The following is a 13,056-nucleotide window of genomic DNA, read 5'->3' as shown; positions in this document are numbered from 1 at the left end:
CTGGGAAGCTAGACTGTTCTGCAGTTAATCATTGCACACGGACCCACAAATCTGACTGCTTTGGATGGAAGAGATTAATCTCTCTGTACTTCTGGAACTTGTCTTTATCTCACTGGGCGGCTGGGAAAATAAAACGCGATAAACCCCGGGAACATTATTCTTACATCGGAGGGAGCTAGATCAATTTTTACCTGCCTTATTCATTGTCCTCCTCACCATATACGGCTGAGCACTTAACTTGTGTCTGAAAAGTGCAAATAGTTTATATACTACTGTCAACTTGGCACAGCTCATGAAATCATAAAGCTTTTCAGTAATTTTATTCCTAAAGTTCCAAATGGTTTTAGAAAGACATACATCGAGGAAGGATTGACTCCTTTGTTGGGTGTAAATATGTAAATATTCATAAAGTGTAGGAAAAGAATATTACAAGACCCATTAAAAGACCCTCATTTGACACACCCACACCTGACCCACTATAAGACCTTTACTTGACACACCCACACCTGACCCATCACAAGACCTATTGACCACACAAAGCCTTCATAATCTGACAAACATAGACACCCCCTAAATTCTGCTTAAGATGTTACCTACTGTCAGAGTTCTGATGGATGCCCTAATTAAATCATGAGCCTTGAGCCAAGCTTCAAAAGAAATCCAGTTATTTATGAGGAGCAACATGTCGGCACGTACCCAAGTGAAGCCAACTCTGACCCCACAGAATTTATGGCCCAATTATTACCCTGTTTCTCCCCTCTCCCCCAGGTATTGCTGATAGCTCTTTTTCTTTTATTTCCAAAACTGGGTTTCCTTTCCTATCATATCTTACACCTACATAGTACAATAATCAGTATTGTCGTAGGTTTATTGTAATGCTGTGATGTAGTATTGGCCGAGTATTCTTCAACTTTAAAAAATCTAGGTCCATATTTGGCTGGCTTTAACATCCACTTTCAAAGAAACCAGATATTTTGCTTACTGTAACAAAAACACCATCTGTGCAGAACTAACTCTTCCAAAGTTCTCCATAACAAATCATCCAACTGGTTCAGCCTGGATTATTGAGAACGTAAAGAGGCAGCTCCACCACAGCCAAAGAACAGTAGATTGGGGCAGACTGATCTAGTTAGGGGGTCATAAAAAGTAAAGGTTCCCCTCAAACATGTGTGCTAGTCGTTCCCGACTCTAGGGGGCGATGCTCATCTCCATTTCAAAGCCAAAGAGCCAGCGCTGTCCTAAGACATCTCCGTGGTCATGTGGCTGGCATGACTCAACACCGAAGGCGCACAGAACGCTGTTCCCTTCCCACCAAAGGTGGTTCCTGTTTTTCTACTCACATTTTTCATGCTTTCGAACTGCTAGGTTGGCAGAAGCTGGGACAAGTAACAGGAGCTCACTTCATTACGCGGCACTAGGGATTCGAACCGCTGAACTGCCGACCTTTCTGATCGACAAGCTCAGCGTCTTAGCCGCCAAGCCACTGCGTCCCTAGGAGATCATAGATAAACCCGTATAAGTGTGCGTGTGTGAAATTGATCGACTTGACCAAAGGGAAGCTAAGACTACAGCCAGATGGCAAAAACAAATGATAGTTTGGAGTTTGGTAACTTTCTGTTTCTTTCCTGGGGTTCATCTCAGTTCAGGGCAAGGATTCAACCAAGAGTGTCTTTTTTGGGTCCATCAAAAATTCAAACAAGAATCCTGTCTTTTCCAGACTGGAAATAGCACACAACCTATATGTGAATTATCACTTTTGTGTTCTTCTAGGTTTTTTTTAAAAAGCCATTAAGCACTAAAAATTGTTTAGAGTGCTGTTTTGTTTTGAAAGAAACTTCCCTAGAGGTTTTCTTGTTTGATAATTATTTTAACCCCAAACTTTGCAATCCAGGGCTGCTGACTGGTATTTTCCGTAAATGTTTACAATGCTGGCTTGCAATCGGTGCCATCAAGGAGAGCTTACGTCCTTATACCAGTGGTGGAATTCAGCCAGTTCGCACCTATTCGGGAGAACTTGTTGTTAACTTTCTAAGCAGTTTGGAGAACCGGTTGTTGGAAAAAATATCCTTTTGTTTTTCCCCACTTTACAGGGCTAATCCTGGAAGGAAGGCAGGAAGGAAACATTCTGGTGTTGTTTCTAGCCTCATCTTTGTTGCCCTGCTTACAGAAACTGCCTCTCTGGTTAACCTTTATTACATTATAGCAGCTAAGGCGAAGCGCCCATCGACATGAGTGACATTAAGTTCGACATGCCCACCTAGTCACATGATCACCAAGCCACGCCTTCCCAGCTGGTCATTAGGGCAGAGAACCGGTTGTTAAATGATTTGAATCCCACCACTGCCTTATACCTGCTTTATGCCTTGTTTGCAGCAACCAACAGGCCTTCCTGTTAGAGAATGAAGAATGTCGGAACGCGAGCTGCAAGGGTGCACGGCGGTCGTTTAAGGTGCACTGGGCGCTGTCCGATCTAAATCAGATCAAGAATGCTATGGTAGCCACCTTCTTCGACATTTACGAAGACGTGAGTTGGACTCTTTTTGTCCTGTTGGTGCCTTCTTAGCTTCCTTATATGTAGTAACCATGATTTAAAACACTGGTTCATATTAGGGGGTCCATCTGACCAACCTTGGAAGCCCGTGAACCAAAAAGATTCAGTAAAACAAAATATTCCGAATGAGATATCATTCGGAGCCATTGAGGCTTCCGTAGGAAAACAATAAGAAATAGTCCCATCGTTGGCCGTTGGCAATAGCAATAGTAGCAATAGTTAGACTTATATACCGCTTCATAGGGCTTTCAGCCCGCTCTAAGTGGTTTACAGAGTCAGCCTCTTGCCGCCAACAACAATCCAGGTCCTTATTTTACCCATCTCGGAAGGATGGAAGGCTGAGTCAACCTTGAGCCTAGTGGGATTTGAACAGCCGAACTGCTGAACTGCAGTCAGCTGAAGTAGCCTGCCGTGCTGCATTTAACCACTGCGCCACCTTGGCTCTTTGGCCAAGAACACTAAATTCAGAGGTCATGACTTGCAGTATGGACAGGTATTGGGTGTAAATGGAAGAAAAGAAGAAAGGAAGAAAGGGGAGGGAGTCAAGGAAGGAAGGAAGGAAGTGTTGTAATATAGTTGCAGAGCCACGCTGAATCACATAGGAGAAAACAAACTCCTAAAACGCCATAACATCCTGATAGTGCATAACATAACATTCTGAGATGTGCCCTATCATTGACGTCCAGGATTTGACCATATATAGACTGAGCAGTAGATTAGAAATTGTACTTTTACAGGCTGTTTTTAATCACATGCTATTGCTCCTCCTGCCTTTGTCCTATCTCAATAAAAGGGGCTCTCAGACCCCCAATCTGGGTCGTCGCTCCATCCCGAGAAAGGTTGTCTCCTGTCTTTTCTCAACATTGGCCTCATGGGCGAACCACGGGAACGTTACAAGGAAGGAAGGAGGGAGGGAAGGAAGGAAGGAAGGAAGGAAGGAAGGAAGGAAGGAAGGGAAGAAAGCATTGGTGACATCCTCTTTTTTGGGGAAGAAAAGAGCAATACAGCTCTTTTAAATAAACCAGGATTACTCTTAAAAGCTTTAGTTCTATCTGTGATTTAAAATCTGATTTCAATTTAATACTAATATGATCATCATATTTTAATAGTCAAACATTTAGATTTTTTTTTTAAAAAAAAAACTGTTATGTCCTTCCCACTGGTGCTTTTTAAAGAGGTAACTGGACTTTCTTGATTTTTTTTTTGAAGACATTTCACTTCTCATCCCAGAAGCTTCTTCAGCTCTGACTGGATGGTGGGGAATGGAAGGATTCACATTCCTTGCAGACAGCTGGTCATTTGCATCCTTTTTAGAGAGTCTTTGAGAGCACTTGGAGGATTGTCTGTGTCCTCAGAGTCACCTGAGTGCTGCAAATGGATGTGGAGCCTTCTTGCAAATGACCAGCTGTCTGCAAGGAATATAAATCCTTCCATTCCCCACCATCCAGTCAGAGCTGAAGAAGCTTCTTGGATGAGAAGCGAAACATCTTCAAAGAAAAACTACATTTGCCTCTGGAAAAAGCATCTTTGGGACAACCATGACCTGGATGACTGACAATCTCCATGGACATTATAACTTTCATATTTTTATGTTTTGACATCATTGACCCTTTTAGTGCTTTTTGAGTTGCTGATTCATTTATGTGCTTTTGCATTTTTTCTGTCTCTAGGGAATTTTGGATATAATTGTCCTCAGCAAGAATTCTCCTAAAAAAGAGCTTGCTATCCACGCATTAAAAAATAACTTCGAAGCAGATGCCTACTTCGTTAAAGTCATTGGTGAGTGGCTCAGTATGAAAACATTAAAATGCTATTAAGGGGAAAATCCAATACCGCTTATAGTTTTCCACCCAGCCGAAAGAACAGCAGAAAGTTGGCTATTAAATAGTAATGAGTTGAGATAGGACATTACATTAAAATTTATACCTGAGAGGAACAGGTTAAAGAAAACCTAGTTAACCAGATACAGGGCTGTTTATTTTAGAACATTCTTGCCATTTTCTTTACACGTTGAGTTCACGAAAAGCCTAAGTATAAAAAGTAATACAGTACGAATATCTGGGGAAGCAATTTTCATTTTTCACGATTTGTCTTTTGTAACATCAACTACCCAGTTATCTGGAATTAGGTGGCCTCTAAATTTAACGAAACGAGTAACATGATAGTTTCTATGTTATCCTCCACTTTGCTCAAGAGTAAGACCACCAACAACAATGTTACTTTGATGTCTGTCTCAGATGCAAGGCATTAAAAGGGAACCAAGAAAAGCAGAAAGAAAATAGATTTGTTGGTAGCTCCTGAAATAACTGAGGGCTTATTAAATTGTGTGGAGCTGTCAGATTCCAAAAAAACAAACCCGAGAGAGACACGCTGAGTTTTTTTCTAAACAGTTTCTTTGATTGTTCCTCATCTATAAACAGAAATCTTTCCAAACTCAAGCAACTACTTGCATCATTAAGAACGGTGGTGGTATAAATGTGCACGGAGAGAGAAACGAACCTTCAGACGGATGGCATAGGGAACAGAGAGCTGTTACAGGCCTGCTAGCTATACTTCGAAACCGTCTCCCAGAGGAGAGCAACAGAAACAGGCAGTGAAGAGGGTGTGTGAGGTCTCTAACAATGCTTTGAGCTCTAAGTACATAGCGCTTATAAGCAGCATCCTGAATAACAGGGAGAGAGCTTCCTATAATCTTCTCGGTTGTCCTCACCACTCTCTGTATGGACTTTCTATCTGCCACCAAATCAAACAGTGATGCACTTTGTTAAAACATTCTCAATCGTGCCTCTGTAAAAAAAATGGCCAGGACAGAAGAAGAAAGACGTGCTCTCTTCCCTACAAATGATTCAAGTCATCACACACACACACACACACACACACACACACACACACACCAAATTTGTTTCCACCTCTTGTTCAGGAGGGAGAAATTATCCAAGGGAAGCAAATGCGAAAGACCATTAGCTGAGGCTCAGGAGCAGGGCTGTTTCCAGATAGAGCCATGGCGAATTAACTTCAGGACAATCTACCGCTTGCTGTTCCTGACTAACACAGCTGGGAGATGTAAGCCCACAGCTAGTATCATCATAAAAGGAGTTTATTTTTCTGCCTCACCAGGCATTCTGATGGGAAGCATTGATCCTCAAGCTCAGAGAAATAAAACTGGCTTCAGATGTTTGAGAGAGAGAGGGGCAGCAGAAAAAGGAGGCTCTCTATAAAGTTTAAACTAAAATAATAAGATCTGTTTTAAACGAATAGCAATAGCGCTTAGCCAATAGCACTTAGACTTATAGAAAAGCCCAGGTGTCTTGGCATGGCTTCTCAGGTGTGGTTTGCCATTGCCCCTTTCCTAGGGCTGAGAGAAAGTGATTGGCTCAATTTAAGGTATCAGTCTGCTAATTTTGGGTAGCTGACAAGATCTAAGGCTCTGTAGCTTACTGAGCCAGGAGCCAAAATATTTCTTTAGAAAGCCTCCCCTCCCCAAATAATTTTTAGCATGTTAATCCCCCCCCCCCCAAAAAAACCCTTATAGCTGTCTTTGGCACCCAATCACTCAGTTGATTATGAAACACCAGAGCAACTTCATTGCGCAAAGAGGCATAAGAAATCATGTTTTTTTTCCCCATCCATAATGGTGAGAAACAGACATCCATAATTACCTATCCCTGAGCCTTTACAGTTTCATTTGCCATCTTTAAAACCCGTCTTTAAATTCAGGTGTGTTTGCCTAAGAAGCTTGTTCCCAGTGCTAACAACTGTCGGTCTGTTCTCTTGTTTACCCACAGTTCTCAGTGGCCTTTGCTCAAATGACTGTCCTCGCAAGATAACCGTAAGTAACGCTGTTCAAATCCATTCCTGGGGGGATTCTGGCACCTCCAATCCATACCATCCCTTTTGTCTGTCGAAAGACTTAAAAACAATAGGACACACGAAGTTAAAAAGAAAGACAACAAACCCCCAATCAGAAGGCCTGCCGGAAGAGCCAGGTTTTAATGGCTTTGCAAAAGGCCATGAGAGTGGGGAGGGCCCGGATCTCCGGGGGCAGCTCATTCCATATTGGTCTTATTGGTCTAAGGGAGGTATGTGGCAGGAGACGGTCTCGTAGGTACCCAGGTCCTAGGCCATGTAGGGCTTTAAAGGTAATAACCAGCACCTTCAATCGTGTTCGGAGACCAATGGGCAGCCAGTGCAGCTCGCAGAGGATAGGTGTGATGTGGGTGTACCTTGGCACACCCAGTATTGCTCGTGCGGCTGCATTCTGGACCAGCTGCAGTCTCTGAACACTTTTCAGGGACAGCCTCAAGTAGAGCGTGTTACAGTAATCCAGTCTTGAGATGACGAGGGCATGAGTGACTGTCTGAAGTGCCTCCCGGTCCAAATAGGGTCGCAATTGGTGCACTAGGCGAACCTGGGCAAAGGCCCCCCTGGTCACAGCCAGTTCTTGTTCTTGTTCTTGTTGTTCTTCTACTTCTTCTTCTTCTTCTTCTTCTTCTTCTTCTTCTTCTTCTTCTTCTTCTTCTTCTTCTTCTTCTTCTTCTTCTTCTTCTTCTTCTTCTTCTTCTTCTTCTTTCAACCACTTTCCTTATTCTTTACTCTCCCTTCCCAAAGGTGCCCTTGGCCACCATCTTGAGAGATGCAAAGGACATTCTGTTTTCCATGCGTTTTTGTCCTTCCAATTTGTATTTATCCTTGCGCTGAATTCCCAAGGAAACGCATTGATAGTGATTTTTTGACTTCAAAAAACACACCAAAAAAGGCTGTAAACACGGAAGCACTGCTGGGGCCGAGTATTAATAGTGCTCTAGATTTTTCTTTGCTTGCAAAGAACCATTCTCTTTTGGGCTGAACTACTTTACTCTTCTTTTAAAACGGCCTCGGAATTGTGTCGGCATTCAGAACTTCTAAGCGTGGTGCCTTGGTCACAGATAAGCTTTAAACTCACAGCTGGAGAAATTTGGTTTGGTCTTTTAGGAAGCAACGTGCATTGCATCTTTCTTATTTTATTTTATTTTGACATTAAACATCAAACGAGGTCTGGCATCTTAAATTACCACGTCCTTGTCCAAGGGCTTAAAGTTTTTTTTTTTTATGTTATGTATTTTACAAGGCATGTGGTTTTCTGAATGGAAGCAAATGATCTCAGAAAGACCTGGAAAAGTGTTTAATGGATGCAGCCTGACCGTGTCTGTTAGTTAGAAGGTATTTCTAACTAATGAGGACAGCTCAGCAAAAAATATGTGTGCAATAGGTACATAAATCCCAACCTTAGAAATAAGATCGGTGATAACACAGAAAACACAGGCAAGCAAATGGAGTAGAACAAGAGAAGTGGATACACACAGTGGGTGTGTAAGGCAGACTTGAGCTGTACACAATCAGAAACCGCTTAGACAAACGGAGCAGAGCTGAAGAAGGCAGAAATCCTACAGCTTGCCTCGGACTTAATATTTTCTTGTTTGTATATTAGTTAAATATATTTGTAGGGCTGGAGCAGGCAGAGCCAGGGGTGGAGTTAAACATGTCATCAGCTTAGAATCCTTACATTGCCACAAACAATCCCGCTTGAGTTCCATTGATCCTTAACCTAGCACCCATTAAGGGCTGGCCGTTAGTTTACGAGATAGACTTGAAATAATAAATCTTCTATGCTGCGTATGGTGTCGATCGTTTGCGGCTGACATTGTCCTGCTCAAGGGTGGGACATGGGGCTTGGGGCGGGGGTCTGTCTTCATTTTATTGCCTTTGGCTTAAGAGCAAATGAATGGCCCAGTATGACTCAGTGTGACTTGAATTAGTTGAGCTCCAGAAAGAGGAATGCATCCAATATAGAAAACTCAAAGAGCAGGTCATGAGTGGGGTAGCACCTTCCCACCAAAGCTCCTGGCAACCTATGTGCAGATAGTCCTTGACTTACGACCAAAATTAAGCCCAAAATTTCTGTGGCAAAGCAAGACAGTTTTTAAGTGAGTTTTTGCACCATTTCTTGCCAAAGCTGTGAAGTGAACTTACATCTTAATATTAACTGAAGTTAATACCTTAGTAAGACAGTCATTATGGGGACGCGGTGGCTCAGTGGCTAAGATGCTGAATTTGTCGATCAGAAAGGTCGGCAGTTCAGCGGTTCGAATCCCTAGCACCATGTAACGGAGTGAGCCCCCCTTACCTGTCCCAGCTTCTGCCAACCTAGCAGTTCAAAAGCATTTAAAAATGCAAGTAGAAAAATAGGAACCACTTTTGGTGGGAAGGTAACAGCGTTCCGTGCGCCTTTGGCGCTGAGTCGTGCCGGCCACATGACCACGGAGATGTCTTTGGACAGCGCTGGCTCTTCGGCTTTGAAACGGAGATGAGCACCGCCCCCTAGAGTCAGGAACTAGTAGCACATATTTGCGAGGGGAACCTTTACCTTGAAGTGAATCTGGCTTCCCCATTGACTTTGCTTGTCAGATAGTCACCATGACCCCGGGATAGTATGACTGCCATAAATGCATGTCGGTGGCCAAGCATTCTGAATTTTGATGATGCGACCGTGGGGATGCTGCAGTGGTCCTTAAGTGTGAAAAATGATCATAAGTCCCTTCTTTCCATTGTCGTCATAGCTTCAAATGTTCACTAAATCAGTGTTTCTCAACCTTGTCAACTTGAAGATGTCTGGACTTCAACTCCCAGAATTCCCCAGCCAGCGAATGCTGGCTGGGGAATTCTGGGAGTTGAAGTCCAGACATCTTCAAGTTGACAAGGTTGAGAAACACTGCACTAAATTAATGGCTTGTAAGCCGAGGTTTATCCGTGTTCTCTTTCTTCTCCTAAATCTCCCACTCTTTGGCCGTTGCTTTTCTTTCCCTGTTCTAAAAGAGAGAAACATTCAGCAATTAAAAAGAAAAATCTTTGAAACTGCCAGGCAATCACGGCGACTTCGGCTTGCCTGAATCCATTTTCCTGGCATCTCCTCGTACGATCAAACTGTCAGCTTGCAGTCAATCATGTTTTTTAGACTTGCATTAGCTGATGAGAAGGAATATTTCTGCTGGAAGCATTTGCAGTTTTCTCCATCGCTGCCCTGGAAAAGAAGGCCTGAAGATTGTCCCCTTTTCAAAAGGCAACTGAACTTTCTGGGTTTTTTTTTTCTTTGAAGATATTTTGCTTCTCATCCGAGAAGCTTCTTCAGCTCTGCCTGGATGGTGGGGAATGGAAGGATTTGTATTTCTTGCAGACAGCTGGTCATTTGCATCCTTTTAGAGGGTCGTTGAGGCCACTTGGGGCTTTACCTGTGTCCTCAGGGTCACCTGAGTGCTGCAAATGGATGTGGAGCCTCGTGACCCTTCAAAACCGCGGAGGACAAAATCGCGCTCGACGAAAGCGCGCATGTGACGTCATCACAGCGCGATGAAAAAAATTAAAAATTGAAATAAAATTAAAATTAAAGCAAGCTGATTCACATAAAGGTAAGGGTTAGGTTTAGGGTTAGGGTTAGGTTAAGGGTTAGGGTTAGGTTTACAGCGTTAGGGTTACGTTTAGCGTTAGGTTAAGGGTTAGCGTTAGATTTAGCGTTACGTTAACGGTTAGGTTTAGGGTTAGATTTAGGGTTAGGTTTGGGGGGGGGTTAGGGTAAGGTTTTCGCTTTATTTTTACATTTTTCGATCACAGCGCAATGTTTTCGTCGCGCTGTGATGATGTCAAATGCAAGCTTTCGTCGAGCGCAATTTTGTCCTCCGCGGTTTTGTGGTGGAACCGTGGAGCCTACTTGCAAATGACCAGCTCTCTGTAAGGAGTATAAATCCTTCCATTCACCAACATCCAGTCAGAGCTGAAGAAGCTTCTTGGATGAGAAGTGAGACGTCTTCAGAGAGAGAGAGAGAAAAAAAGAAAGTCCAGTTGCCTCTTGAAAAAGCACATTGGGGACAACCGTGACCTGGATGACTGAGAATCTTTAAAAACATTTCTGAAGATTCCTTTTCCCCCCCACACCAGATTGTGATTTTAGACATTACTATGTGTTCACATCAACCTTGAAGCTTCCTAGCTAGGTTAAAGCTAAGTTATAGATGGAAAAATTACTATTGCTATTAATCTTCTCATCGTTCCTATCACCCATCTCCTCCCTCTTATGACTGCATGACTGTAATTTTGTTGCTTGTATCCTTACGAATTATATTGATTATTTCCTAGTATGATTTGATTGCTTATTTGTACCCCGTGATTATCATTAAGATTATCATTAACCTTATGATTCGTGACAAATGCATCTTGTCTTTTTATGTACCCTGAGAGCATCTGCACCAAAGACAAATTCTCTTGTGTGTCCAATCACACTTGGCCAATAAAGAATTCTATTTCATTCCATTCTAATTCTAATTCTATTCTATTCCTTATTCTAAATCTTATTCTATTCCTATTCTATTCTAATTGTAATTCTATTCTATTTCTTATTCTAAATCTTATTCTATTCTAAATCCTATTCTATTCTAATTCTATTCTAATTCTAATTCTATTCTATACCTTATTCTAAATTATATTCTATATTCTATTCTATACCTTATTCTAAAGCTTATTCTATTCTAATTCCATTCTATTTTATACCTTATTCTAAATTATATTCTAATTCTATTTTATTCTATACCTTATTCTAAATTATATTCTAATTCTATTCTATTCTATACCTTATTCTAAATTCTATTCCTATTCTATTCTATTCTATTCTATAACTTATTCTAAATCTTATTCTATTCTAATTCTAATTCTATTCTATTCTATACCTTATTCTAAATCTTATTCTATTCTAATTCTATTCTATACCTTATTCTAAATTCTGTTCTAATTCTATTCTATTCTATACCTTATTCTAAATTCTATTCTAATTCTATTCTATTCTATACCTTTTTCTAAATTCTATTCTAATTCTATTCTATTCTATACCTTTTTCTAAATCTTATACTATTCTAACTCTTATTCTATTCTAAAATGGCTAATTTTTTGGATGTTATCCAGGCAGTCCTACCCAGAGACAGGTTGGAAAGTATATACAGTTACCCCTTGACTTACAACCAACCAATTAACGACCATTCATACTTACAACAGCACTGAAGAAGGTGACTTGTGATCATTTTTTTCACGCTTACGACCATTGCAACATCCCCCTGGTCGCGTGATCAAAATTCAGACTCTTGGCGTGTATGACGCTTGCAGTGTCCCGGGGCCACGCGGTGCCTTCTTTAGACTTTCTGACAAGCGAAGTCAAAGGGGGGGGGGGAGCCAGACTCGCTTTACAACAGTGTTACTAACTTCACAACCGCAGCGATTCATTTAACAGCGAAGGCAAGGAAGGTTGCAAAGTGAGGGAAAATGAGCTTATCACAACTCTCTTGCTGAGCAGCAGAAATTCCGCGCTCGGTTGTGGTCATAAGTCAAGACTAACTGTAGATCGCTTCAGAGGGGTGGAAATAGCTACCTATTTATTTACCTTTGTTCTTCTAATCGTGGAAAAACACTGCCAGCAACAAAAGGAATTTGTTGGAGGGTGATGGCTTCTTGTACCAATTTCTAGGACCAGAAAGAGAAGTAATGCAATGTCCCTTTCCTTTCAGCCTTTTGGTGTGAATCAACCTGGACCTTACATTAAGTATACAACTGTCGATGCCAATGGATACTTGAAAAATGGGTCGGGTAAGACTGCTTTCTGTTGACTATGGCATTGGTTTTTCAACGTACTGATTATCCATATAGCAGATTCTGTACAACACAAATGGCAGATTTCCCTGTTTTAGAGTTAATTCCCCACTAATGTTAAACTTTGGGACAGTGGTGAAATTCAATTTTTTTTTTACTACCGGTTCTGTTGGCATGTCTGTGTGGGCGTGGCAGGGGAAGGATACTGCAAAATCCCCATTCCCTCCCACTCCTGGGGGAAGGATACTGCAAAATCCGCATTCCCTCCCACTCCTGCGGGAAGGAAACTGCAAAATCTGCATTCCCTCCCACTCCTGGGGGAAGGATACTGCAATATCCCCATTCCCTCCCACTCCTGGGGGAAGGATACTGCAAAATCCGCATTCCCTCCCACTCCTAGGGGAAGGAAACTGCAAAATCCGCATTCCCTCCCACTCCTGGGGGAAGGATACTGCAATATCCCCATTCCCTCCTACTCCTGCGGGAAGGATACTGCAAAATCCGCATTCCCTCCCACTCCTGGGGGAAGGAAACTGCAAAATCCCCATTCCCATTCCACTCTGGGTGGGAATGGAGGTGATGTTTGCCGGTTCTCCAAACTACTCAAAATTTCCGCTACCAGTTCTCCAGAATCAATCAGAACCTGCTGAATTTCACCCCTGCTTCAGGAGGCAACTGGACTTTCTTCTCAATCAACATTGTTTCTTTCTTTTTTTTGAAGACATTTTGCTTCTCATCCAAGAAGCTTCTTCAGCTCTGATAGGGTGGTGGGGAATGGAAGACCTAGAGAAACTTCCTGGATGAGAAGCAAAACGTCTTCAAAAGGAAAAAAAAACAAGAAA

At 42.1% G+C, this 13,056-nt stretch overlaps 1 protein-coding gene across 1 annotated transcript in view; it reads left to right on the top strand.

Moving 5' to 3' along the window:
• The window catches only part of ITFG1 (integrin alpha FG-GAP repeat containing 1), a 118,701-nt gene that overhangs the window by 64,229 nt on the left and 41,416 nt on the right, over nucleotides 1-13,056 (top strand). The window contains exons 11-14 of the mRNA XM_087728942.1: nucleotides 2,374-2,524; nucleotides 4,222-4,330; nucleotides 6,337-6,380; nucleotides 12,133-12,211. Coding sequence (XP_087585068.1) covers nucleotides 2,374-2,524; nucleotides 4,222-4,330; nucleotides 6,337-6,380; nucleotides 12,133-12,211 — 383 coding nt within the window. The remainder of the gene's footprint in view (nucleotides 1-2,373; nucleotides 2,525-4,221; nucleotides 4,331-6,336; nucleotides 6,381-12,132; nucleotides 12,212-13,056) is intronic.

The sequence above is a fragment of the Thamnophis sirtalis genome, unplaced genomic scaffold, assembly GCF_051295495.1.
Source record: "Thamnophis sirtalis isolate CommonGarterSnake01/CBP01778 unplaced genomic scaffold, rThaSir2_p1.2 scaffold_14, whole genome shotgun sequence".
Lineage (NCBI taxonomy): Eukaryota > Metazoa > Chordata > Lepidosauria > Squamata > Natricidae > Thamnophis > Thamnophis sirtalis.
The sequence above is the reverse complement of the archived record's forward strand: the minus strand, read 5'-3'. Positions and strand labels throughout refer to the sequence as shown.